This window comes from Hemicordylus capensis, chromosome 3 (assembly GCF_027244095.1).
Source record: "Hemicordylus capensis ecotype Gifberg chromosome 3, rHemCap1.1.pri, whole genome shotgun sequence".
NCBI classification, from domain to species: domain Eukaryota; kingdom Metazoa; phylum Chordata; class Lepidosauria; order Squamata; family Cordylidae; genus Hemicordylus; species Hemicordylus capensis.
In genome coordinates this window covers 358,957,466-358,984,743 of record NC_069659.1, presented here as the reverse complement: position 1 = coordinate 358,984,743, position 27,278 = coordinate 358,957,466, and the positions used below count along the sequence as shown (strand labels likewise).

General features: G+C 58.5%; 2 protein-coding genes across 3 annotated transcripts in view; one reads left to right on the top strand and one right to left on the bottom strand.

The window, feature by feature from the left end:
- LOC128349411 (D-beta-hydroxybutyrate dehydrogenase, mitochondrial-like) overlaps positions 1 to 1,572 on the bottom strand; it is a 196,840-nt gene extending 195,268 nt beyond the window's left edge. The window contains exon 1 of the mRNA XM_053305627.1: positions 1,561 to 1,572. The gene's annotated coding sequence lies outside the window, so the exon portion shown is untranslated. The remainder of the gene's footprint in view (positions 1 to 1,560) is intronic.
- Positions 1 to 27,278, top strand: part of ACAP2 (ArfGAP with coiled-coil, ankyrin repeat and PH domains 2) — an 85,655-nt gene that overhangs the window by 45,306 nt on the left and 13,071 nt on the right. The window contains exons 11-21 of one of the 2 annotated variants that reach the window (XM_053305622.1): positions 1,405 to 1,425; positions 11,030 to 11,081; positions 11,459 to 11,559; positions 12,205 to 12,310; positions 12,571 to 12,776; positions 12,923 to 12,992; positions 14,066 to 14,160; positions 14,319 to 14,500; positions 15,512 to 15,604; positions 22,217 to 22,407; positions 22,556 to 22,665. In XM_053305622.1, the coding sequence (XP_053161597.1) occupies positions 1,405 to 1,425; positions 11,030 to 11,081; positions 11,459 to 11,559; positions 12,205 to 12,310; positions 12,571 to 12,776; positions 12,923 to 12,992; positions 14,066 to 14,160; positions 14,319 to 14,500; positions 15,512 to 15,604; positions 22,217 to 22,407; positions 22,556 to 22,665 (1,227 nt within the window). The remainder of the gene's footprint in view (positions 1 to 1,404; positions 1,426 to 11,029; positions 11,082 to 11,458; positions 11,560 to 12,204; positions 12,311 to 12,570; positions 12,777 to 12,922; positions 12,993 to 14,065; positions 14,161 to 14,318; positions 14,501 to 15,511; positions 15,605 to 22,216; positions 22,408 to 22,555; positions 22,666 to 27,278) is intronic. The other variant, XM_053305621.1, reaches the window with a different exon arrangement.

Here is a 27,278-nt window from a genome sequence, read left to right as displayed (position 1 = left end):
GTTCCTGGAGCTCCCCCTCCCTCGCCGACTTGCCGACGGGCTTTGCGCTGAATCCGTGTCCGCCTGGCCCTCAGGAGGCCGCCTCCGAGGCCCCCCGGCTCGGCCCCCCTCGGAGGGTGCCTGTTGGCCTGCAGCTTGGTGTGGCCGTGATCCTGAGGGAGCGTCGGCCAGTTTAGGTGGAAGCTGATGGGTTGCCTGCAAACCGCGAAGGCGTCCAGGGACTTCGCGCAGCCGGCGGGGGGCGGGCTGCCTTGCCAAGGGCCGGCGTCCAGCAGATGGCAGGCAGCGAGGGAGCTGCGGCTCTGCCGTGTGCGGGACCCTGGCCCAGAGCCCTCCCCTGGCATGGGCAGCCCCCTCTGGCGGGTGGGGGGGGGCTGTGCTCCCCTGCAGCTGGCCCTCAGCCCAGGGATGACGGGGGGGGGGCTGCTTCGGGCAGCCCGAGGGAGACAGGCAGGGTTCTTGGGTGGGGACTGCGGGGAGACTCTCCTCTCGGAGGGGACACTGAGCTTCCCTGCCTGTGGGGCTGGGGGGGCTGCTCTGCCGCTCCTGGCCTTGCCCCGCAGGGCGTGGAAAGGGACTCCGGGCTCCTGTGGCACTGAGCGGCCCTCGTGAGGCCAGAGGCGGGCTTAGCCTTGGGGACGGGGCAGGCCCCTCTGCCGGGTCGCTTGGCTTCCGTGCTCCCAGCACGAGGCCCGGGAGAGGTTCTGCATGGCCCTGCCGTCCCCAGAAGCCTCTCACTCCCCCACACTCCCCTGCCACTTCCGGGCCGGTGCTGGGCAGCCAGTTAAAGCCCCCCCCACACACACACAGCCCAGCGGGCTGCCCGGGGCGGGGGGGGGGGCTCGTGCCCTGTGCTCTGCGGCCTCCTCGTGGCGGGGCCTGGGGCCTTCTGGGCCTCCGGTTGGCAGAGGCCTTCGCAGCACACCCCCCCCCCCGAAGGGAGTTGTGAGGGCTGCAGCTGTGCTTTTGCCGCCAGGAGCTTGTGTGTGGCTTTGGCGTGCCTTTGGGCTAGCTCACAGGGGCCCGGCGTCTTGTCACTTGGCTTGCCCGGAACGGGGGGGGGGGGGCGCTGGCTTTGGCCCTAGCCCGGGATGGCCAAGGGGGGGCCTGGGAGAGCTCCCCCTGCTTGCTGCTCGCCAGGTGCCCTGCCCCCTTCTGTGGATGGCAAGCCATGCCCATGTGCCAGAGCGGCGGCTGTGTGCTTGGCCCGATGTGGACCAGCCGGCTCTTTTCCTGGGCGGAGGCTGGCCCCGCTGCTGCTGCCCTTCTGGGGCATGATGATGCTCCTCCTCTTCTTTGGCTGGGCTTCTTCCATGTTCCTTTCAACAACTCCTCCTCCTCCTCCTCTCCGCCCCCCCCCCCCCACTTAAGTCTTAACCCTACCCCGTTTTTTCCACACCACAGGAACAAGCCCGGTCGCATCAGGTAATGCTCAGCTTCTTGCCGCCTCCCCCCCCCCCCCGGCTAGGCATGCAAGCGCAGCCTCCCCCCCCCCCCTGGTGACTTGCAATGGAGACGCATGGAGGGTGTCTCCTTCCCGCTCCAGAGGGATTCCTCCTCTTCCTCTTCCTCCTCCTCCTCCTCTGGGGCTTAACCAGGTTTGATGCATTTAGGGCTGAGGCGGGGGAACAGCCGCCCGAGTCTGGAGGTGGCCCTGGGAGGAGGCTGGCTCCTTTGTGGGGTGCTTGGCCTGGCTCCGCTCTGCCCCGCCGGTGCCAGGCCCCCGACAGGAGCAGAAGCCTCCCCTTCAGGCGGAGCTGCTGGGCTGTGGCGGAGAGGATGTCCGGGTCCCCCGCAGGTTCCTCCTGCCTCCCTTCTTGGAAGGGTGGCTACAAGCTGGGCGAGGCTCCGTCTCCTCCAGCCAGTCTTGCTGCTCCGCAGTCTCTGAGCTGCGCCTGCTTCCTGCCCGCCCTGCAAGGTGGGACCGTGGGGGGGGGGCTCCTGCCAGGTCCCGGCTCCCCCCGAGACTCCCTTGGCCCTCCCGGACTGTGCGGAGGGAGGAGGGCTTCCTGGGTGGCGGCGGCAGCGGCCCCTCCCTCTGGCAGGCCCTCCCAAGCAGGCCACGACGGGTTCCCTCCTCCCTGGCTTTCCATGCCTGCCGAGGGCAGTTTTATTTGGGTGAGAGTGTTAAATCTGTGGCTCAGGTGGCTGCTTTTATTTGCTGTATTCTGGAACTTGTAAACTGCCCGGGCAGGTTCGGTGCCGGGGTGGGAGACGAGCTCGAGAGAGCGCCACGGGGCTGGACCCTGAAGGGAGTCGCTGCCTGGGGTCGGGGCTGCTGGGGGCCGCCGCCCTCCCCTGCTGTGGGGCTCAGGCCCTGCTTGCTCTCCTGAAAGGAAGTCCCTCCGGAGACCAGGCCCGCTCCTCCAGGCTCCCCTTAGCCTGGGCTGCGAGTGGAAGAGTTGGGCAGTGACCCCTTCCTTTGAAACAAGCAAGCAAGCAAGCAAGGACCTCCGGGCAGCCGCCGGGGGCTGGGGAGAGGCTCCGGTGCGGCCCCCAGCGCCCCTCCTCAGTCCCCCCGCCCGCCCCAATTTCCCAACAGGGAATCCATGGGTCAGCAGATGACTCTTCATTTCATTTATCTCATCTATCAAGTTTGTACACCGCCCCAGACTTTTGTCTCTGGGCAGGTAACAATAGCATTAAAAGGGTTAAAAGACATACAAAAAACTTAAGAACAATTTAAAAATAAACCAGAGATTGAAACCTAAAAGATTTAGGCAGCCGAGAAAGCTTGGGCGAACAGGTGGGTTTTCAGGTGTTTTTTGAAAATTGCCGGCGATGGGGCGGATCGTGTCTCAGCGGGCAGCGCCTGAGACTAGGCAGGACCTGCGGGGTTCCCTCAGGGCTGGGTCACCCAGTGTGGTTGTCGTGACTTGGCAGCCCCCCAACCCTTGCCAGGGGTGGGGCGGCTCCTCAGGGCCCACGTGGGCCTCTCCCGGCTGAAGCCACGCCTGGTGTGGGGAGAGGAGTGGGGCGTGGGCACTGGCCTCTCTGCCAAGCCCCCCGCCCCCAGCTTGCCCCACCGGGAGCAGGGGCTATTCTCCCTCCTCCCAGGCCAGGCGCTCGGTGAGAGGCTAGCTTGGCAGCCCCGCGGGGTTCGGGGGGGGGGGGGTCCCTCGGCCTTGACAGGGTCGCCGTGCACGCAGCAGCGCTGGACTCAAGGCCGCCTCCCTCCCCACTTCCCTGCCCGCCGCCCTGGGCGCGGCTGCTTTGCACGCTTCCTGGCGACCCGGCGGCAGCCTGGTCTCTGCCTTCCCCGCTGGGCTGCCCGGGAGCGGCCGATCCGCCGCCGCCTGCTGCTGCTGCTGCTGCTGCCGGCGCTTTGTCCTTGAGACGCCGGTTTGGCGATGGGGTGTGGCGGACACCTTGGATCGCTTGGATCGGTCGGAGGGTTTAGGGCCGCCCCTCATTGCCGTGGCCGGATGCCTCTTCATGGCCCACAGCCGGACCCTTCGGCTGACGGGGAGCTTTGTGCAGGCTTCGCTGCGGGCCTGGCCCGACTTCTGCCCCCCCCCCCCAGCATTGTGGGAAGGGCCGCTCTTGTGCTGGGCGGGGGTTACGGCGGCTTCTGGGCCCCAATGGCGGCAGGGGGTGTGTGTGTGTGTGGGGGGGGGGCCCTCCTTGATCAGGGCATGAAAAGGCGGCATTAGTCCTGCAACGGCCCCGCGGAAATGCTTGGCTTGCCCAGGGGGGAGTGTTGCATGGCCCAGAGCGCTGGAGGGCGGAGGCCTGCCCCCCCCCCCCCCCCGCCGCTGAGCTGCTCCCACTGCTGCCCCCCAGGCAGGGGGCGGGACGGGAGAGCAGCTCCTGCTGTGGGCAAGGGGGCTGGGCTCTGGCTGGGGCTCCTCCTCCTCCCCTTCTCGGGGCATCTCATTGGCTGATCCCTCTCAGGCGCTCCCAAGCAGGGCAGCATTTGACGGGATAAAAAGCAAGTCCCGCCTACCCCGGGGGGGGGGTAACTCCTCCCCCGCCCTTTCTGTCCTCTCTCTGCACCTTCGGCGTTGGTTTGTTGCGGCTTTTCCTGGCTCTCCTTGGCCGCCTTCCTTATCCATCCCTTTCCAGTCTCAGTGGCTTCACTGCTCTGCCTACATATATATATATACATATATTGAAGAAGGAGAAGGAAGGAAAATCCGGAGAGCGTCTCGCTGGCCTGTCCCCCCCCGTCCCCCCTCTTCTGTCTCCTGCGACTCCTCGGTGAATGGAGCAGTCACGGGGGGGGGCCCAAAAGGCCGTCCTGCTTCCTCGGGGACCACCCAGCTCAACTCCGGCCCGGCCGCTCTCGGCCTCCCCAGGGCCCGGCCGTAGTCGCCTCACAGGCCCCGCAGGCGGCAGCGGAACTCTCCCGGCGGGAGCTCGAGCGCCCTCCTGCCGGGCCTGCCCGGCCACTGGGACGCTTGGCCGGCTCAACGAAAGCAGCGCTCTTGGCCGCCCCCGGCCGCCCGAGCTCCCTGCAGAGATGGCGTGGGTGTCGCCCGCTCTGCAGCCTCCGCCGCCTCGCGGCTGGAACCCGCCGAGCGTCTCCTGCCCTCTCCTGCCGCGAGGCGAGCAGGGGCTGAGTCCCCTGGAGAGCTAGAAGAGCTCCGTTTTAGGAGGCGCCCGTCCACCTACCCACCACCGACCGTGGAGGAGATGCGGGCTATCTCGCTGCGGGCCCAGGAGCCGAGAATGGCGACCAGCGCACAGGAACGAACCACACGTACCGCCAGTGGGGCAACGGGGGATGGGGGCGGACAGTCCTTCCCGTCTTCATCAAAGGATCGGAGGCAAAAAAGTGAAAAACCTGCTGCTGCTCGCCCGAGCCCATCCCCTTTAGTTGCAGCTGCCAGCCAGAGTCCAACCTTGTCTCTGCCAAAACAATTCCCCCTGAGTGGCAGGCCTGGTTCAAAATGCCATGGTGGATCCAGGGTTTCAGGTCAGACCACCCAAGAAACCCAAGTCAAAGAAAAATAGGCGTCAATCTAGACACAGGTCTTCCAATCCTGAGTCCTCTCGCTCACCACTGTCCCCGCTGGTACAGACCCCCCCCTCTTCTGAGGCCTCTGACCATGAAGGGGAACCCCCCACGGGGACCCCAATGCCCTGCCCCTGACTCGGACACTGTCCCAGATAAACAGGAGAGCAAAGGGTCAGATGGGGACGGGGGGGGGATCATCAGCGGTATCCCAACACCTGTTTGGGCAGAGGACTATCCCCCTCTTATGATAGCAATTAGTGAGACCATTGGTCTACAGTCTAAAGCTACGCCAGAACAGGAGACAACTAAGGGTGATTTGGTCTCCCCCAGAGCAAAGCAAAAGACTTCTTGTTGCCTGTGCCTGAACTCTTTGCTAATGTGGTGAAGGAAGAATGGCTTCTGCTGGCTCAAAACCGTAGCCCCATGGCTGTAACTAACCAATTTTACTCTTTCCCAGCAGAAGCCTGTAGATATAGGCGAGAACCAGCATGGTGTAGTGGTTGGAGTGCTGGACTGGGACCGGGGAGACCCAGGTTCAGGTCCCCATTCAGCCGTGGTGCTGGCTGGGTGACTCTGGGCCAGTCGCACTCTCTTGGCCTGGCCTGCTCCGCAGGATTGTTGCAAAGAAGAGACTTGAGCATGTGGTGCACCTCTCTGGGCTCCTCGGGGGAGGAGCGGGCTATGAATGTAAAATAATAATACTATGCTTAAGATGCCCAGTACCAATGCCCCCTTTGCCCAGCTGGTGTCAAGTTCGCTGGTGCCAAAGGATGGCGCAGCATCCCTCTAAGATCGGGGAGACAGGAAAGCAGAACTCTCATCCAAGAGGGCCCAGGACAACTCAGCACTGGCGATACGTGCCACATCAACAGCTTCTATGGCAGCCTCCCTCTTATGGGTAGTCGAGTTACTCAGTAACCGCCCCATCTGACCCGGTGCACATGCGCCGGCAGCTATTAAAAATTCAGAAGCCTCAAGCCTTTATGGCAGAGACTACCCTAGACGCCATCCGCTTCTCAGCTAGGGTCTCCGCAGCCACAGTGGTCGGCAGACACCATTTATGGCTCAAGAACTGGCAAGTGGATCTTTCATCTAGGGCAGGGATTCTCAAACTTGGGTCCTCAGGTGTTATTGGACTTCAACTCCCATAATCCCCAGCCTCAGTGGCCTTTGGTTGGGGATTATGGGAGTTGAAGTCCAAGAACATCTGAGGACCCAAGTTTGAGAATCACTGATCTAGGGTCAGTCTTACCTCTGTAACCTATGACTCCACTAAGCTATTGGGGAATCTGCCCTACAGGACGTGCTCATAGAGTCCAAGGCAGAAAAAGACCATTCTGACCTCTGTGCCCAAAAGGACCGACAAGCTCTCCTTTCGTAGGCCAGTCCAGAGAACACGCCGTTCCTTCAGAGGTGCAAGGACCTTCAGGTCTACTTCACCCTCTAAGCCCAGACAACAGCAACAACAATGTTGCCAGGCCTACCTGGCATGGGGGGCGTTTGCCACTCCTCCTCCATCCTACAGGTTCCTCCCGACGCCAAGGTCTCGGTCCTTCGAGAAGCACCCCAGAATGCTCCAGGTCATTCATCATCTCATAGCGATCAAGGCAATCGAACCAGTTCCCTCAGAAACCCTACGATCTATAGCGGAGGCACTGCACCGCTACAACCGTCTGGCGTCAATCGACCTGAAGGAAGCGTACCTCCACGTTCCAATACACCCGGACAGCAGGAAGTACCTTCGCTTAAAATATGCGGGTCGACACTTCCAGTATACAGCTCTGACATTCGGTCTGTCATCTGCCTCCAGCGTCTTCACGAAGGTTCTTGCGCCACTAATGGCACGGCTATGCATACAAGGGATCCGGGCCTTTGCGTACCTCGATGGCTTGCTTCTGCAATCTTGCTCCACTCAAGAATCCCAGAGGGATCTCGAGGCCACTTTCTATGTCCTGGATCTCCACGGGTTCACAGTCAATGTTTAAAAAAGAAAAAGAAAAGAAAAGGCCATCTGACTCCTTCTCTACAAAGTCACCTTATAGGAGTCATCTTAGACACAACAGCAGCCACTCTCTCTACAGCCAGACCGTTGGATATCTCTCCAATCCAAAGTCAGACGTGCGTTAGTAGTCCCAAAGGCCTATCTTAGCGTTCTACCGAAGCTTCTGGGCTTCATGGTGGCCACAATAGACGCGGTACCTTGGGCTCGCTTCCATCTCCGCGATCTACAGTGGTTCCTCTTTCCACACCAGAAGGCGATCGCCAATGATCCAAGATCCTGCTGGTTATTCCATCTCCAATCCGGTCATCTCTCCAGTGCTGGCGGATACCAACAATCTTTTAAGCGGCAAGCCCTTCTTGGGTCCTCCCTGGGGCATCACCTGCACAGCTGCAAGCGACCAAGGATGGGGAGCTCCCCCCAAAACATATCCGCCCAGGGTCTCTGGTCCCCCCAAGAAAGGGACCACAGCATCAACTGGAGGAAACTCAGAGCCATCAGGCTAGCCCTCTTAGCCTTCCAGTCTTCCACACAAGCGAGCCATGTCCTGGTAAGACGGACAATATAGCGGCCCAGGCTTATATCAACAAGCAAGGAGGGACCCGATCTCGGTCCATGCACCAGGAGGCAACACTTCTCCTTTCCGGGGCAGAGCACCACCTAGAGTCCATAATCGCTCATCATGTGAAGGGGAAACTCAGCGTAACAGCGGACTGACTCAGTCACACTGTCATCGCACCAGGGGAGTGGAGTCTACATCCCACGATCTTCAAACAAATCACGGAACGGTTGGGCACGCCAGTCCTAGACCTCTTCGTAGCCCCGTCCAACAGGAAACTGACCGACTTCATGTCCAGATTCCCATGCCCAGGCGCGCTGCGACAGACGCCACGTCAGCACCCTGGCCAGAAGGGCTGCGGTACGCATTTCCACCAACTCCGCTGCTAGCAAGAGTGTCCCGCAGAATCCGACTGCTCCGGGTGGTAGCCATCCTCGTAGTCACATTCTGGCCCAGGCACCCCTGGTGTTCTGGAGCTACTTCATCTAGCGACCACGCCTCCATGGGAACCCCCTCAAAATCAAGACCTGCTGTCACATCACAGGGACCCGCTCTACATCCCGATCCAGCCTTGCCGCTTGGAGACTGTGCGGCTCCTCCTCAGGCGGAAAGGCTTCTCTGGCGCAGTCCTGAACACTGTGCTGGCCTCTCGCTGACCCTCAACTGAGAGCGTATATCAGCACACGTAGAGGATGTTCCTGCGTTGGAGCGCTAGACACTCCATTCCACAAGGCTCGGAATCCATCCGACACCTTCTTCGGTTCCTTCAGCCTGGCCTAGAGAAAGGCTTCCGTCATAACACCTTAAAGCGACAGACAGCGTCCCTGCTTCCTATGCTGCCCAGCGCGGACTCCCAGATTTCTCAGGCTCACGCTGATCTTCGTCGGTTCCTAAGAGGCGCTTCCCTCCTGTCGCCACCTGCAGGGCATAGGCTCCCCTCCCGGGACCTACACGTAGTCCTGCGAGCTCTTCTGTCATAACCCTCTGAGCCACTTCGAACCATTCCTGTTCGGATTCTCACGTTTAAGATGGTTTTCCTGGTGGCCATTATCTCAGCAAGGAGAGTCCCTGAGCTTCGGGCCCTGTCTGTAAATAAATCCTTCTGCGTCTTTCTCGAGGACGCGGTGCGCTTGATACGGACCCTTTCCTGTTCCCAAGGGTGTCATCAGCACTCCATCTCTCCCGGGACGTGTTCCTGCTGTCCTCGGGCCGACTCACCCTGCTGAAAAGAAGTGGCACAGGCTAGACGTGCCCTGTTGTCTCAAGGTGTACCTCACGCGCTCTGCCTCGTCCCGGACCTCGGACATGATGTCCGTCTCCTTCCACCCACTCCCTAAGGGGTCAGCGGTGTCGTCAACGGCCATTGCAAGGTGGATCAGAGCCTGCATCTCGATGGCGTACGAGCCCCAACGCCTCAGACCACCAGCCTCTATTGTAGCCCATTCCATGAGGTCAGCGGCTGCATCGGCGGCCTTCTCGACTACTGCTTCGGTCGAAGTGATGGGCAGGGCGGCCACAGGGGCTTTTTTTCATCTACATTCACCAAGCATCACAAAATCGACGAATTGGCATCCGCCAGAGCCTCCTTCGGGAGACGGGTGCTGCCACAGGTCCGTCCTCAATCGTAGGTCAGACCGCCCCCGCCCGCGTAGGTCAGCTGTGGTATGTCCCCATGAGATGCCCCTGGCTTCCAGCAACCGAGAAAGGAGCATGGGTTTCGCTGACCGTGAAGGCTTCTTCTGGTTGCTGAAGCCAGGGGCATCGCGGCCCACCCAGCTACGGCGCTCTGACCCACTCGCTATCAGGGAACGGGGTTCATAGGGCCCAGGGGTGGGGTTTCCTCCTGGCTTCCCCTTCCTGTTCCTTCCCATTCTTCTCTAGAGGGTGCAAGCCTAGTCCGCCTATCGGCCCCAAAGAACTGGGGAGGAGTCGTCCCCCTCAGGCTCGGGTAGGCGGGAGTTGTTTTTTATCCAATCAGATGCTGTCCTGCTTGGGAGCTCCTGAGAGGGATAAGCCAATGAGATGCCCCCGGCTTCAGCAACCAGCAGAAGCCGCCTTCACGGTAAGTGGAACCAGCGCTCCTTTCCTCTGGATGGAGGGGCCAGACTGGATTGGGGGGGGGGGCGGCTGTGTGTGCTCATTGAACTGTAAAGCAATGTTATCAGCAGAGGAGGAGGATGGGGAGGGGGCTTTGTGGAAAGGGCCTTTGATTGGCTGGCTGGGCAGAACAAAGGTCTGCAGCCAGGGGGGGGGGGCAAATGGGCAAGCAGAAGCCCCGCCCCCCATGGGGTTAGGAGCCATCCGGAGGGGGGCAGGCAGTGGCTGTGGGCTCCCCCCCCCCCCCGCCGGGTGTCTTTTTGGCAGAAGGGACGTTCCTGCTGCAGTCACACGAAAGGGCTCCAGGCAAGTGAGTCCGTCCTGCTAGTTCTGGGGCAAGTCCCGGTGCTTGAGAGGTGCCTTGCTGTGGCTCTCAGCCGTGGCTTGTGGCCCTTCTTCTGGGAGCCTGCCGCGCCAGCCTCCGGCCAGAAGAGCAGGGAGTGGAGCTCCTCGCTCCTCTGACGTGGGGCCAGGGCGGCTGCCTTACGAGGGAGGAGGAGAGGATGTTCTGCCAAGACACACAGCACTCCTTGGTCTGCAGAGTCTGCATTGACAGGCTCTGTGGCTTGCACCTGCCCCAGCCCTGTGAGGTGGGCCCTTAGCCAGCTCTCGTTTTCCAGAGGGAAGGGTGCGGCTGGCAGGGCCATAGCAACATGGCCATAGGAGCCAGCGTGGTGCAGTGGTTAGAGTGCTGGACTAGGGCCGGGGAGAGCCGAGTTCAAATCCCCATTCAGCCATGAAACTAGCTGGGTGACTCTGGGCCAGTCACTTCTCTCTCAGCCTAACCTACCTCGCAGGGTTGTTGTGAGGAGAAACTCAAGTATGTAGTACACCGCTCTGGGCTCCTTGGAGGAAGAGCAGGATAGAAATGTAATGATAATGATAATAATAATAATAGGAACAGAGGAAGCTGCCCTATACTGAGTCGGACTGCGGGTCCATCCAGCTCAGTATTGTCTCCACAGACTGGCAGCGGCTTCTCCAAGACTGCAGGCAGGACTCTCTCTCAGCCCTATCTCCTTGGAGATGCTGCTGCCAGGGAGGGAACTGGGAACCTAGAGGCTCTTCCCAGAGCGGCTCCATCCCCTAAGAAGGGGAATCTCTTGCAGTTCTGCTCACACTTCTAGTCTCCCACTTGTATGCAACCAGGGCGGACCCTGCTTAGCTCAGGGGAGCAGTCAGGCTGGCTCCCACCAGACCGGCGTGCAGAGTCCTTGGCACCTGAGCCCAGCCCTCCCGCCTGTGTTTGGGCCTCCGGCTGCCCTTGGGGTTAGGAGTGGGGGGCGGGTGATGCTGGCCGACCTGGGCAGCCCTGAGCGGGGGCGGCTGGCTGGCTGTGGTCCTCGCTCCCCCCCGCCTCCTGCTTCTTGCTGCCAGATGAGTGACGGTGACTTTCCTCCCTTGGTTTTTGTAGGCGCTGGTTCTCCATACAGAACAACCAGCTGGTGTACCAGAAGAAATTCAAGGTGTGTCCTGGAGCAGGCGAAGGGGGCCGGGGCTGGGGACGGATTTGGCTTGGAGGTGGGCGAGGCTCCTCCCACAGCACAAGAGGCCAAAGGCCGCTTGTGGCTGGCCAGAGGGGGCGCCCAGGGAGGCAGTGTGGGTGGCCCCTCTCCCACCCCCCCGAGAGCTGTGCTGCTGCGGGCAGGCCCTTCATCCGCCCGCATAGCAGCGTGGGGTTCAGGTGGTGCGCTGCCTCCTGGGGTGCCCTTTCACCGCCGGCTGGGCAGCTGCCTGCAACTTCCTGGCTCTGAGCAGGTGGGGGTGGACTAGAAGGCCTCCAGGGCCCCTGTGTCTGCGTCTGTTCACCTGCCTGGGCTTCCATTTTCCTCCCTGTGCTCAGGACAATCCCACCGTTGTGGTGGAAGATCTGCGGCTCTGCACAGTCAAGCACTGCGAAGACCTCGAGAGGCGCTTTTGTTTCGAGGTGGTCTCCCCTAGCAAGTAAGGCTTGTGGAGGCCCCCCAAGACTCAGCAGCTCCTGGGGGGCAGGGGGGCCCGCAGGGTGTCGGGGGGCTGCTGGCCTTGGCCCGGGTAGAACAGCGTTGCCCTCTCTTCTCAGCCCCCAAGTTGTCACCCCCCTCCCCCCGGCCCAGCGGGGCTGTGAGAAGAACGGGGGTGGGGGGACGTGAGCCCCTGGAGAGACGAGGGTGAGGAGAGCTGCAGAGAGGCTCCTCGGGGCTGCTCTCCGAAACCCGGAATGGGGACGGTGGCTCAGGGAGGCGCTGCCCGGTAGGCGGAAGCACACCTGTGCTGCCAGCAGTCTCCCGGGTGCGAATTGTCGAGCTCCTTGTGGCTAAATGGCAGCCTCTCTCTGCACCAGACTGAGGCCCGGGCTTCGTGGCTTCTGAAAAGGAGCGTGCTGAATGTTGGGGGCAGAACCCCGGGGAAAAGAGGGGCTGCCCGGGCTGTGCCCCTCCCCTCCTCTGGCCCCTGGAGCACAGTCCTGTGTGCCAAGGGGGCTGCCGGCGCTGCGTCCTGCGAGCCAGAGGCTGCCGGCTCCCTCGGAGGAGCCTCGCTTGCCGACGCTGGGCTTGGCAGGCTTGCGTCTGGCCGGTGCCTCCCTGCCACCGCTGCCCTCTCTTGCAGGAGCTGCATCCTCCAGGCCGATTCCGAGAAGCTGCGGCAAGCCTGGATCCAGGCCGTGCAGGCCAGCATTGCCACCGCCTACCGGGAGAAGGGGGACGAGCTGGAGGCAAGGGCCCGCTTCGCCGCTCTCCTGTGTCGCGGCCTCCGGGTTCTTGCTCGGGGATCCGTCGAGATGGCGGTGCCGTGGGGCCAGATGCAGCCTGTGACAGGAGGGCATTGAAAGCAGAGCAGCCTCCTCGAGGGGCAGGTGCCGCGGTGCGGGCAGAGCCGGGCGGCGGGGCGAAGGGAGCCCGGCTGCAGCAGGGCTAGGATGTGCCGCCCCAGAGGGGCTGCCGGCCTTGACCTGGTGCCTTGCCTGCCCCCCAGGTGGAGAGAAAGCCGCCCCCTTCCGCGGGGAGCCCTGAACCCGGCAGTGAGGCCAAGGAGAAGCTGCTGAAGGGGGAGAGCTCGCTCCAGAGGGTCCAGAGTCTTGCTGGCAACGCTGCCTGCTGCGACTGTGGCCTGGCCGACCCGCGCTGGGCCAGCATCAACCTGGGCATCACCCTGTGCATCGAGTGCTCGGGCATCCACAGGTGAGCAGCTGGGCCCTCGGCCTGGCTTGCCGCCGGCTGGCGGGACGGGGAGGGGGCCCGCCTCCCTGCCCCGCTGGGGGCTGCGGGGGCCCTGGCTTGCCTCTCCCCGCTCCCGGTGAAGAAGTCCCCCCTTCTCCTCTCTCTAGGAGCCTGGGTGTCCACTTTTCCAAAGTCCGGTCCTTGACCCTGGATTCGTGGGAGCCTGAGCTGCTGAAGGTAGACCCTGCCGGGCGGGCGGGAGGGGAGGGGCTGGCTGGGGCCGAGTGGTGGCTGCTCCACTCACCTGGTGGCGGGGTTGGCCAGCAGCCCTCTTGGTACGTGGTGCTTTACGGTAGGCGAGAGGAGAGGTCCCTGCCCCAAGGGGCTCACTCTCTTGAGCAAGACACAAGGAGGGCAGGCAAGGGGGGTGTTTGTGACGGCGGGGGGGACGACAGGGTGGAGGCATCTGCCCAAGGCGGTGCGGGAGATGGAGGTCGGAGGGAGGGAGCAGGAGGCCTGGGGGTGAAGGCAGGAGGGGCTGGAGCCTGCCGGGAGGAGCAGGCGGTGAGAGAGAGGTGTGCCCAGGAGGGGCTGAGCTGCATCTTGGGAAGGGAGGAGCCCCACACGGTGGTGACGGGCGGATTACAGGGGATCCAGGGCAGAGGAACGAGGCCCAGCAGGGCGGAGGGGGGCCTGGGTGGGCCACGGAGCAGCCAAACCCCGAGCCCCACACGGCTGCTTGCGGGGGCCTCCTCCTGCAGGAACCCCGCGGCTTCTTTGGAGCGTCCCGGGAGGTCTGCCGATGGTCTCCCCGTGCTCGTCTGGGGAGGACCCAGAACCGCCCCCCCCCCCCGGGCTTGGGCACGCAGAGCTGTGGGGTTTGTGCTAACAGGGGCTCAGGCGACACACCTCGTCAGCCAGGCATGTGGTGCTGGGTGGCTTGAATTGTGTTGAATTGTGTTAAGTGTTGGTTTTTAAAATGTGGTCAGCCGCCTCGAGAGACATAAAAATATAAGAAGTAATCAACGTCAGGCAGTTTGAGATGTGGGATTGTGTGCAGGGAGACAGTTCTGAGCTAGGGGATTAAAGCTGGGTGTCCTGGGATCGTGGGGGGGGGGCCCTGGAGGCCTCCCAGCCCCACCCGCCCCGCTCAGGGCAGGAAGCTGCTGCAGCATCCCGGGCAGCGACTCCTGGGGAGCAGGAATGGGGAGAGCCGGGGGGGCGGGGGGGCGGGTTCCTGCTTCCTTTCGAGCTCAAACAACCTCCCTCCAGGTAGGGCTGCCTCTTCATGTTCCCGACTCTTCTCACAGCTGATGTGCGCATTGGGAAATGATGTCATCAACGGCGTGTATGAAGCAAAACTGAAAGCCCTGGGCGTCAAGAAGCCTCAGCCGGGGGACCCCAGGTACCACCCCTGCCCGCTGCTCTCTGGCACGAGTCGTCTGCCAGATGCTGGCCCCTGCCCTGGCGGCTCTGGCGGAGTCCGCTCCCTGCACCCAGACGGGGAGAGGCCGCGCGAGCAGCCCAGCCAGGGCGACGACTCTCCTCCCTTGTGGTGTGCAGGCAGGAGAAGGAGGAGTTCATCCGGGCGAAGTACGTGGAGCGGAGGTTTGTGGACAGGGGCCCTCTCGCCTCGGCCGACCCCGGAGGGAGAACGCTGCTCCTCCTCAACCCAGAGGCTCAAAGGCGCGGCAGCCCCGAGACGTCCCCGACGGCAGGCCAGCCGCTGGGGGCCTCTCCTCCAGGTACCCTCCCCTGCCAGACTTCCCCGGCAGCTCGGCGCAGAGACGCCCAAAGGGGCTTGGGGTCCGGAGCGTGCCTCCTTGGGGAGGGGGACCTTTGTGGCTCCTGCCCAGTGGCTCCCAGGGCAGGGTGCCAACCTCTGCACCAGCCGGGGCCAGGAGGACCCACTTGCTGCCCAGGCCGCCTGGAATCCCTTGGGGCAGGGAGGGGGGGCCGGGTCAGTGCGGGCTGGGGCGGAGGAGGCGGCCGCCTGGCCGTGGGCGAGTTGCCGAGCCACCCCTTGGTGGGGAAGGAGGCTCCGAACAGCGGGCCGCCGAGGCCCCCTGCCTTGTGCCTGGGGGAGGCCCAGGCTGGCTGCCGCTTCCCCGGGGGTGACGCTCCCCGGCTGTCCCCACCTCCAGCACTCCTTCCGCAGGCGACTAACCAGCTGGTTTCCTCCCTGTTTTTGTCCCGCTCCCGGTGGCCTCCTCCTCTGCCCCCCCTGCCTCCTTTCCTGCTGCCCGCACTGCCCGCCGCTCTGCTCACTTGCATGTCCCCCCCAGTGGTTGGTGTGAGTAGCGGCGAGGCGAGGCGGGAGTCTCTCTTCTGTCCCGATGAGCTCGACTCGCTCTTCTCCTACTTTGACACTTCCTCCAAGCTTCGCAGTCGTAAGTACCACTCTCGGAGCGGTCCTGGCGACTCCCGGTGGAGCGTGGCCACCTCCCTCCCTCCCTCCCTCCCTCCCTGCCTCCCACCTGCTGCCTGGCTTTGGGCTTGAGAGAGGGAGCTTCGGTGGCTTGCTGCACTGCTCTGAGAGGAGGAGGAGGAGAAGGAGGAGGAAGAGGGGCAGCCGTGGGGCTCTGGGCTTCTTCTCCTGGGCGACCGTGCTTGTTTTTCAGAGGTTTGGGAGAGCTGCCTGCCTGTGCGTGGCCTCGTTGCCTGCCTGCCCGCCCGCCTGCCCGCCTGCCCGCCTGCAAAAGGGCAGCCGCTGGCCCAGCCTTCTCTCCTTCTCACGGCCGCTTCTCTTCCAACAGGGCGTAGCAACGGCAGCGGGTTCCAGCGCAGCGCGGCGGACAGCAGGGAGCACTTGGCCTCCACCGTCTCGGCAAGCACCTTGGAGCAGCCAGGTGGGTCCTGCTGTGCTGGGGGCTCTTCTGTGCCGAGGCCAGGCAGCCGCCTCTGGGGAAGAGAAGGGGAGGTGGCGGCGGCAGCCGAGCAAGCCTTCCAAGGCGTCGAGCCGCGCGTGTTGCGGCTGCGCCAAAAGGGAGGAGGTGCGCTCCGAGTTCCGTCCGCTGGTGGCCCTCCCCGGCTTCTGGCTTCGGAACTGGCTGCTTGGCTCCTCTCAGCTGTTGGCCAGCTGCTGCTGCTGCTGCTGCTGCTGCTGCTCACAAAGGAGGAATGGCGCGGGGTCTCCGGCTTGTATCCGGAGGATCATGGCTGGCCTCGACCTCCTGCTCCAGACAGGGCCAGCCAGAGAGCTTTTCTCTCCCCGGGAGGGAGGGAGGGACAATCTCCTGCTTTTCGCCCTGTCTGGCTCCAGCAGGAGCGGTTTCAGATTGCTCCGATTCTGTTCAGAATGTCTACCTTTTCAACTTGGAATTTTCTGCCTCCATCCTTATCTGCGCCTTCCCTGCGAGTCTTGGAGCTAGTCAGGGAGGGAGCTGGGGAGACAGAGTCGCTAGCGCCGTTCAAGAGTGTTGCCTCCGCTGCAGCCTCCGCAGGCCCTCGGAATGGCCGCCGAAGCTTCCCACAGGGAGGGGGAGGTTCCTCTCTCTCCCTCCCTCTCTCTCTCTCGGAGAAGGACTCCGTTGCACATTCCGTGTGCCGGGCCGAGGGGGTGTGGCGGCCACTCCCGCGCCCGTTCCTCGGTCCCTGAAGACCAAGCGGGACAAGGGCAGGAAGTCCTTGGCGCGTTGGGCTTGGCCTAGCGGATCCCAGGTGGCAGACGGTGCCGCACCCCACGGTAGACCGGCTGTGAGCGAGGCTGCCCGGTGGCCTCGGCCCGATGGCCGGCAAAAAGCCGTGGGGGCTTCTGAGCGAGAGCGCCGGATGCTCCGCCCTCCAAGCTTGCTCATCCTGCAGAGGTTTCACGCCGAGCAGCCGTCTCCGAGGGCGGGGAGGAGGCAGTTCCTCCTCCGAGCTTTGCCCCCTTGCTACGGCGTGTTGTGGCAGAAGAGCTGGGTAAGCTGCCCACTGCCATCGCTGGTGCTGTTCCCGCCAAAACTGCTGGGGCGGCCATGTTGCCTGCCGCTCTGCTCAGCCATCGGGCTCTCGCCCGTCTCGGCAGGAGCTGGGCCCTCCCGCCCGTCCTCCGTGCGGCTCTCCAGGCCCCCTGCGCCACCCAGCAGCCCCTTCGCTGCCACTCGGGCTCGAAGAGCATCCAGAAGCGTCTGATTCAGGCAGGGAGGAGGGGGAGCTTTCGGGGGACGATGCGGATCCCGCCCCCCCGCCCCCCCCCCCCCGCATCAGCCCCCTTATCGCCTCTTTGCACAGGCTGACTATCCAGGGTTGGGCCTGGGTTGAGAACCTAGGAAGCTGCCCTTGGCCGCGTCAGGCCGCTGGTCCTGCTTGCTCAGTAGCGTCTCTGCTGACGGGCCGCGGCTCTCCTGCATGTGAAGCAGCTGCTCTCCATTGACCTGCAGCCCTGTCCCCTTAGGCAGGAAGGGCCTAGCTTGGCTCGGCCCTGGGAAACATTCTGGAAGCTTTGCCCAGGAGTTTTTAAACTGACTTCTGCCAGAAAGCCAAAAGTAGCATCCGGTTCAGGATAACTGTAAGCATCCCAGATCCTGAAGGTTGGCTGGATCAGGCCCAAGAAGGCCCATCTAGTCCAGCATCCTGTTCCACACAGAGGCCAAGGAGAGCGGAGGGCATGCCCCCTCTCTTGCTGCCCTACAACGGGCATCTTGCCTCTTGAGGCTGGAGGTGGCCTATAGCCACCAGATTAGTAGCCACTGTCCTCCATGACTATGTCCAAGCCTCTTTTAAAGCCATCCAAGCTAGTGGCCATCACCACATCCCTTGGCAAAGAATTCCACAGATTAATTATGTGCTGTGTGAAGAAGTCCTTCCTCTTGTTGGTCCTAACTTTCCTGATCTTCAGTTTCATGGGGTGACCCCCGGTCACTAGTGTGGTGAGAGAGGGAGAGAAATGTCTCTCTGTCCACCCTCTCTACTCCATGCATAATTTTATACACTTTGATCATGTCTCCCCTTAGTCGCCTCTTTTCCAAGGTAAAGAGCCCCAGATGCTGTAGCCTGGCCTCCTAAGGAAGGTGCTCCAGGCCCCTGATCATCTTGGCTGCCCTCTTCTGCACCTTTTCCAGTTGTACAATATCCTTCTTAAGATACAGTGTCCAGAACTATATGGAGTGCTTCAAATGTGGCTGCACCATATATAGGTATAGGGGCATTATAATATTAGCATTCTTACTTTCAATCCCCTTCCTAATGATCCCTAGCATGGAATTTGCCTTTTTTTACAGCAGCCATGCACTCAGTTGACATTTTCAAAGAATTGTCCACCACGACCCCAATCTCTTTCTCCTGGTCAGTCACTGACAGCTCAGATCCCATCAGTGTATATGTGAAGTTGTTTGTTTTTTGCCCCAACATGCATCACTTTACACTTGCCAACACTGAACCACATTTGCCATTTTGTCGCCCATTCCCCCAGTTTGGAGAGAGATTTTTGGAGCTCTTCACAATCTGTTTTGGATTTCTCTACCCAAAAGAGTTTGGTATCCTCTGCAAATTTGGCCACATCGCTGCTTACCCCTGCTTCTAGATCATTTATGAATCAATTAAAAAGCACCGGTCCCAGAACAGATCCCTGGGGGACCCCACGTCTTACTTCCCTCCATTGCGAAAACTCTCCATTGATGCCTACCCTCTGTTTCCTGTCCTTCAACCAGTTAGCAATCCACACATGAACCTGTCGCCTTATCCCGTGACTGCTAAGTTTACTCAAGAGCCTTTGCTGTGCAGTGTTCCCTCTAATTTTTATAAGCAGTGAGCAGAAAGACTTTTGTTCTGGGTGGCAGTATCAAGGTAGTATGCACACATAGCGCTCGCTCTCTCTCTCTCTCTCTCACACACACACACACACACACACACACACACACACACACACACGTCAATAACTAATGTGTTGTGCAAAGCGTGTGCAGCCCAACGGATCCTCCCGCCTGCATGAGCAGGACAATGGCAGGAGAAGCAGCAGCGGTCCTTGCTGGCTTGTGGGCCTCTGCAGAGATCCGACCATGACCTGCCGACACTGGATCTGTGCATTGACACCTGCCTCCCAATTTAGTGCCACTAGGTTGCATTGCTTGCTTGTAGTCTCTGGTTACTACTGCTAATTGCTGATAGGATAGTTTTGTTACAAAATTACGATCTTGGTGCTATAGCAGTGGTGCTACAATATGCACCCAGTGACTGCTTACATTCTTAAATCAATGCATTGTGGTACAACTGAATTCAGAATTTTGAATATTGTCTCTAGGAACTCTAACCTATTTGAAATGGGGCAATCCTGACTCCCCTCAGCTGCATCAGAAACATGTTACCACATTAAGAGAGCAAACTCAATTTCCTCTCTGAGTTCTGAGCACAGAGGCTAGTGGAAACTCCTTGCTGAGAGAGGGTCCTTTTACTTTAGCCACTTCCTGAAATACTATGTGGGTTGCATTATTTCTGGCTTAACCGTTAGTGAAACGAAACTCTCGTCCGCCCCCCCCCCCCCCCGCCCCTGATTTTCTCATACTTCTCTCCTGAAGCATCTAGTGTTTCCTATGATTAGGAAGTGAACACGGGAGTTAGTGAAGCAAAATGTGATTCAGTCTGGGGTTTTCTGATATGATTATGCTCCAAATATGCCAGCAGCAATAGCACAATACAAGCAAGAGTGAATGGTCTCAAAAGCATTGCAACATCCTTCTCGTCCAGGGATTGGGAGGAGCCAAATGATGCTCCCTCTGTGTGGTGCATACAATATTACAAGATCCTTATGGAAGTAAAAATTGAATATGTATATCTTATTGATTGATTGATTGATTGTATTTTTATACCGCTTGATATGTACCTCTCTAGGTGGTGTACAAATTTTAATATTAAAAATCACAGATTAAAATACATAATAAAAACCAATACAAAACAAATTATTAAAATTAATTCTAATTAAAAGCTTGAGAGAACAGGAGAGTCTTGAGGGTCTTCCTGAAAACAAACTTGAGAAGGAGATGCTCTCATTTCAGCAGGGAGCATATTCCCAAGCCCTAGGGCAGCTGCAGAGAAAGCCCGGTCCCAAGTTGCCACCCGACGAGCCGGTGGCAAATGTAACCAGACCTCTCCAGAAGATTGTAAAAGGCGGGAGGGTTCATGACAAAGGAGGTGCTCTCTTAAAAAGCCTGGTCCCAAGCCATTAAGGGCTTTTATAGGTAATAACCAGCACTTTATGTTTCACCCAGAAAGATGTCAGCACCCAGTGCAGTTCTTTCAAAACTGGTGTTTTGTGGTCCCTTCGTGTTGTCCCAGAGACCAATCTTGGTGCCACATTCTGTACCAACTGTAGTTTCTGGACTACGTACAAAGGCAGCCCCACGTAGAGCACATTACAGTGTTCTGAATGTACAGTGTACACACAGTAGTCAAGGTTACCAGAATATGTACCACTGTTTTAAGGATATTCACCTCTGCAAATGGACGTAGCTGACGTATCAGCTGAAGCGGATAAAAAGCGCTCCTGGTCACCGCCTCAACCTGAGAAACCAGGGAGAACTTTGGGTCCAGGAGCACTCCCAAGCTATGTACCTGGTCTTTCAGGGGGAATGTAACCCCATCCAGAACACAGTCAGTACCTCCATCTTATTTGAATTCAACTTCAGTTTGTTATCCCTCGTCGAGCCCATTACCGTCTTCAGGCAGGCATTTAGGGAAGATATGCCATTTCCTGATGAGGTCAACATGGAGAAGTAAATCTGGGTGTCATCAGCATATTGATAACCCCCAGCACCAAGCCTCCTCATGATCTCTCCTTGCGGTTTCACGTAGATGTTAAATTGCATTGGAGACGGTATGGAGCCTTGTGGAACTCCATCCTTCAGTTCTCGCTTTGCAGAACATGATTCCAGAGCGGAAGGGGGACGGCCGGTCTGGTGACCAAGGCACTGATGCTATGGCAAAATTCCAAAGACTATATTGTGAGTCCTTTGGGAACAGGGATCCATCCTATTGATTTATTATGTATTTCTCTGTGTAAACTGCTTTGGGGACTTTTGTCGAAGAGCTATGCAAATATTTGTAGTAGTAGTATCTTGTCAAGGGTTTTTCTCCATTGCTGTCTGAAGTGACTGGCTCCCAGGAGGAACCACCTGCCACCGCCAGGGACCATTGCTGTCGCGGCTGGTGCTCATGAGCCAGGAAGTGGGCTGCCAAAGGAGGCAGTTCGGGCTGCTCCTCTCTCACCCGGGAGCCATGCTACCTGCTGCAGGCTGGCCATTCGTCAGGTAGAGCTGTGTGGTTAATGGCACAGCTCTCCCTGGTGAATGACCAGCCTGCAGGTAGCACAGCTCTTGGGCAAGGCAAGGGAGAGAGAAGCAAGCCCAGCTGCCTGCTTTGGTGCCCCCTCACCCGCCGCCCTGCTCGTTGGCACCAACCACTTCTGGGTCTTTGGTATTCCCCAAGCCTCCACCTCAGCCCTTGCTGATCCTTTTCCCGAGTGGCATTTGCTAGCAGCTCCCAGAAAATCCAGTGCTGTGGCCAGTAAATTTTTGACTCCACTTGCCGAGGCCATGGGCTCACTGAAACGGCCTCCCAGGGCTGGGTGGGGTTCTCCTTCCCAGGCTCTTAAAGCTTGGCCTGCTTCGAATCGTCTTGCCTCTGGAGCACTTGGGCAGGGTTAGCCTGCCTGAGATGCCCTCGAGTCCAGCAGCAAGCAAAGAAGCAGCCTTGCCCAGACACAGCCCTCGTGCCTTCCTTGGCCGGCCCGCTGCGATGGCTCCGACTGTTCTCTTGCATTGCAAGCAGTGTGTGCCTGAAGACGACCGGAGGGGGCATGTGCTGCTCCCTCAGTCCTTGGGCATCCTTAGCTGGCGTCTTCTGGGCACACTTGTCTGCAGCGCGGCTGGGTTGCTTTCGAGACTGAGCCGCAGATTAGGGCAGGTACGGCCCAGTCCAGGGGCTGGGTGCCATCATTGTCAATGAGCAGAGCAGGGGAAATGGACGGAACCCAAAGGCTGGCAAAGAAATACAATTTGATTCTGGCAAGCAAAGCAAAAGAAAACGAGGTGCATACTTCTTAAGCAATAATTTAAAAAAAGTATTAACCCTACAAGGAACACAAAGTTGAATGACCAAAGGGAAATCATTCTTTTGCTTTCCTCCCTATCAATCTGTTGACTTGACCGATTCCTGTCCCTGAACATTCTCTGGGAGCGAATCGGAAGAACAAAGTCAAGCAGGAGTGGGGAGATGGGAGTCTTGCTGCCAAGTAAGAAATGTGCAAGTCAGAAGGTTTGACTGGCCTCTACCTGAGTTCTGAAACAGACCAGCTAAAACGGAGGAGGACGTAGATGCTTAAATGTGTGGGGCTGGGGTGGGAGTCAGGAGTGGCCTGGCCCGATTCCTCCTTGGGGCTTATTCCTGAGTGCGTGCTTGGTGCTCTCTGGCCTTCCCAAGAGAGTTGCTGCTCCCCGAGGCTTGGGCCTGGGTTTCTGGCCAAAGGCGGCTGCTTCTTCTTCCAGAGGGCGAAAGGCACGACGCTGCTGTGTCCGATGACTCCAGGAGGCAGCTCCTTCCAGGCCTCCAGCTGTATCAGGCGGCCTACAAGAAGACCCTCCCTGAGATGGCCAAGGCCCTGGCCCATGGGGCAGAGGTGAACTGGGTCAATGCGGAGGAGAACAGCTCCACACCTCTGATTCAGGCAGTGCTTGGGGTGAGTCTCGTCACGGGCTCTCTCTCTCTCAAGGTGTGGTTGTCGCCGCTCAGCGCTGCACCTCTGCTGGGGGGGGCGGGGGGGGGCTGGCCTGGCGGTTGGAGTCCCTGTTGGCTCAACGCCTGGGTCTTGCGTCTCTGCTCCCCAGGGCTCCTTGGTCACATGTGAATTCCTGCTCCAAAATGGGGCCAACGTGAACCTCAGGGATGCCAAAGGCAGAGGACCCCTGCACCATGCCACGGTCTTGGGGCACACTGGGTAGGTACCCTTCTTTGCTAGTCTTTGTGGTCCTGGGTGGCCCTTGGCACGGAGGGCATTCCCCCGCCCCCGCAGGGCAACCCTGGGCTGCCTCACGCACAACTGCTCTGCTTGTCTTTCCTTTTACTGCGTAAACTACTTTGTGGACTGTTGGCTGAGAAGCAACGTGTGGAACTTCCCCCCCTACTCGTAATAGTAATAATTGAGAGTCCCCAAATCTAGTCACCATGCAGGTTCCCCTTGGTGGCAAGTACATCTGTTGACATCTCCTCAAAATGCCATATTTGCTGTCCCACCATCTCTTAAAGAACTGTTGTTCATGCTTCAGATGAGGAGATTTCCACGAGTGGGAATGTTAAGTTCAAAATCTGTCTCATTTCGGTCCGACCCTCTCCCTCAGGAGCTTTGCGAATGGAGGTTAGAGAGAGGCCCTGAAATATCTCCAAGCAGGCTCTCTGCCTTCTGCAGCCTGCCTCCTGTCCTGGGCCTCTTGGCTTTCCCTGGTTCTCCAGGAGGCGGGGCCTGTGCTCATTAACCTAGGTTTTAAGAGCCAGGGGAGGAGCACCCCGCCCAGTTTTTCTGCCCTGCTCCAGGGACTGCCACTCCTTGGCTAACCACTTACCTTTGAGAGGCCCTTTTCTCCTTTGTCGGTTTGCTTCAGCACCCTTTTCCTCTTTTCTTCTTCTTTTTCAAATCCACATATATGTTAAAACAAGAGAGAGAGAGACTTCTTTACTCTTAGGCGTTGGTATCCTCTCTTCCTTTCCAGTTCTGTCCTGCCTATCCTAGGCATCTTAGCAGGCAAAGATGACAAAAGATTTACGGCTTAAGAAGAGGTCTGCAAAGAAGGAATCCTCCGTCAGGCCCGTTCCAGACTCCTTTGGGGCCTCACCATCTTTAGCTGCTACAGGGAGCGCTCTGGGAGCTGCTAGCTGCCCCCACCCCCCACGTCCTCTTCCTTTGCGGACTCAGCCTGAAATTAGCTTGGAAGGATGGGCATTTCTGCCGATCTGAGCCTCAAACCAGGGCATGGCAGTGGGATCAGACCTCCGCTCTTTCCTGCTCATTGACTTCTGTCCTCAACAGCTGCCCACCAAAGAGATTTCCAACCACCTCTCAGCTGTGGGGGGGAAAGCTTTGAACACCCACATGCAAAGCACAGCTGGGGGTCCCCTGACCATTGCTGTGGGCATTGGCTTCCCCTCTCGAGCCCCAGGAGTGGAGGGTGTTTGATGGGGACTGTAGGCTGGTCCCTGAGAAGCCCTCCGGGAGTTCAGCAGAACATACAGAACTGTTGCAGAAACTGCCACCATCTTGCTGGGGGGTTGGGACCTTTTCTCCCTCTCCCTGGGCCTAGTGATTATCCTCAGGTCCCCTCTCTGTCCCCCGAACAGCCCTGCTGGATCAGGCCCAAGGAAGCCTATCTAGTCCAGCATCCTGTTTTACACAGGCACCCACCAGCGCCTCTGGGAAGCCCACAGACAAGAAGCGAGAGCACGCCCTCTCTCCTGCTGCTGTCACTCCCCTGCAACTCGTATTGAGAGGCATCTTGCCTCTGAGGCTGGAGGTGGCCTGTAGCCACCAGACTAGTAGACAAATTCATAGAGGTCTAAGCCCCTTGGAAAGCCGTCCAAACTAGTGGCCATCACCACACCCCATGACAGAGAATTCCATAGATTGATTATGCACTGTGTGAAAAAGTCCTTCCCTTGGTCTGTCCTAAACTTCCTGGCCTTCAGTTTCATGGGGTGACCCCTGGTTCTGTTGTTGTGAGAGAGGGAGAAAACTGCCTCTCTGTCCACTCTTCCTACTCCATGCATGATTTTATACACCTCGATCATGTCTCCCCTTCGTTGTCTTTTTCCCCACACTAAAGAGCCCCAGATGCCGCAGCCTAGCCTCGTAAGGAAGGTGCTCCAGGCCCCTGGTCCTCTGGGCTGCCCTCTTCTGCACCTTCTCCAGTTCTGCCATGGCCTCCTTTAAGATACGGTGACCAGAACTGCACACATTAAGGAGTTTCAAGAGCTCAAAAGAAACCTTTCAAGGGGCAGGATAAGATTTTTCAAAAGGGAGCGTGCCAGTTGCCATTCTTCCTTCCTTTATATTTTTATGCCGCCTTTCATCCTACAGCCCCAGGTGGTTAACAGCAAGGTAAAAACAATAAAATTTCAGTTTAAAAACCTGATAAAACAAAACACAGCTCTGTTTAAAGGGGTGGTCATCTCCTCCTCCCTCGTCTGCATCTTCTTCCCCTCCTCCTGAGAGAAAGTCGTGAAGAACCCAAGAGGGGTGGGAAACTAACTGAGTGGACCTTTAAAAAAGTGTGCATGCGTACACCATAGAGGGGACACTGGACCAGCGCTCTCCTGGTCCCCACCCCACCCTCCTCTTCCTCCTGAGGAGCACCCTCTCGTCAAACAGTTTGCCTCCATCTCTTCCACACACACCACTATGCCACCACATCTCCCTTTCAAACCGGCTGATGGGGAGGATGATGGCACAGAAGAGGGCGAGTGGTCTGAGGAATCTTCTTCACCTCCTAGGCTTTTCTCTGGAGCTAACTTTGGTCCCCTCCTTAACAAAGTGCTGTCAGTGTTGGAATTCCAGGCTTCTAGCCCTTCTGATTCTTAAACTATATCTAAAGGGTCCTTTGTTTTTCCAAAACAAAAGTCCCTCATCATGTCGTGGTTTCAAGCATGATTTGTCCCCTTCGCTAAGCAGGATTTGGATGGGTTGACTACATGTGGGCACTGTCTGCTGGGAGATATTCCCTTTAGGGAATGGGGTTATAGTTCAGTGGAATAACATCTGACTTGCATGCAGAAGGTCCCAGGTTCGATCCCTGGCAGCATCTTCAGGTGGGGTTGGGATAGACTCCTGCCTGGAACCTTGGAGAGCCATTGCCAGCTAGTATAGACAATACCCAGCTGGATGGTCAAATGGTCTGGCGCGGTATAAGGCAGCTTCCTGTGTTCTTTTCCAGACTGTTTTCGGTCTAGAAACAGACAGCAGTGCTTCAGTACACCTAGGCCTTGTCTAACAAATTCTGTCCAGTTTCTCAGACTACTCTGGGCCAATGAAAGGCCCCGCGGGTCAGTCCCCCAGTGGTGGCTTTGCTCTCTGGCACTATCTTGCCTAAAGATGTTGACAGCTCCTTGAAAGACAAGTCCGATATTTAAAAAGCAGAAGCTGCTCGGAGAAGAGCCCACAATTCTACAGCCTTCCCTTTTCGTGCTGCTTCTACTCTCGCCATTTTCTCCAGAGCCATGGTTTTGTGAGCTGGCAAACTTCTTCAGAACCCACCTGACAACCCAGACAGATTGAGAAGGCAGCTGCCTTTACAAGAGATGCAAATTTTGACTTTTCAAGTTTCCCTTCCAGCACCATGGCCTCCTGGTAGTGGCCAGAAGATCTCTCTGTGTGAACATTGCCTCCCTCTCGAGTGAGCATTGCCTCCATTCCTTTCCAAGGGGCAAAACCAGTCAGAGGTAACACCCTAAAAGACATTCTAGTAGAGACCTTTGATAAGGGAGAGGCCCTCCGTTCAGACTTCCAATAGAAAGGAGCGCCAGCTTTCTAAGGGACTTCCCACTCACCCAACACACACTATTTTCATCAAAACTGCAGGTTCTCGCGCTCTCGCTCACACACACACACACACACACACACACACGAGTTTCTAGTTCAGATCTATAAACGGGTTGCTCCCTTGTTCCCTTCAGTCCTGGGGAGGCCAACAGGGCACCTGCAACTCTGCTCCTACCAGCAAGAGGCTGTTGCCAGGCCACCTTTCCCAGTTGAGGCTGCCTCCTCTTCCTCATACAGCTGGGTCCTCCTTGCTGTGCAAGAAGTCTACACCACGGAACTTGAAGTGCAGGTGGGAGCCATGGGGCAGGTGTTTTTCCTACTCCACAAAGCGTTCACAGTGTTATGGTCAGCACTCAATCTCTGGTGGGTGCCTGAAGTTAAATTGGCAAAAGGGCCTGAGCAGAGCCGTCTTCACCCAGGAAAAGCCATTTTGTGCAGCCTTGGTGTGAGACTCTGTTTTTGCTGAGGACGGCACCTCTTGTAGTGCACTCTGCGCATGGCCTTCGCTCCCAGTCATTGACAAGACCAAGCATGAGATCAGCAGCACTTGACTCCTTGTTTTGAATTGGGAGGAGGGAAAGTGAGGGTGAAACCCTTTAACCGCGGCCTGAGAACAGGATTCTCGGGGCAGAAGGGAAAAGACCTGAGTGGATTGGAAACACCTAGGATGGAGAAGTCAACCTGGAAAACTATTCAGAAGCCCTTGTGGGGAGAGGGCATTTCATTCCCAGGTGTGCCTTTTTGTATTTTTGTTCAATGTACTTACTTGCAACTTGTCTTTTGGCAGTGGAAGACCTCTACTCGAGTGTGTGCCTTGACCTTAGGTCAATGTTTGACTATTACTCCTGTTAATTCTTTTTTATTCATGCAATAAAAGAAGATATTAGGGGAGAAAAGAATCCTTCATCTTCTTCATTTTTTACTTGTCCGTACAATCCCTGGCCTGGCAAAGCCCAGAACCAGAAGCGTTTTCTTGGTTGGGCGAGAGGCCCCACTGGGATGAAGCAGACATTCCTGGCTGGCAC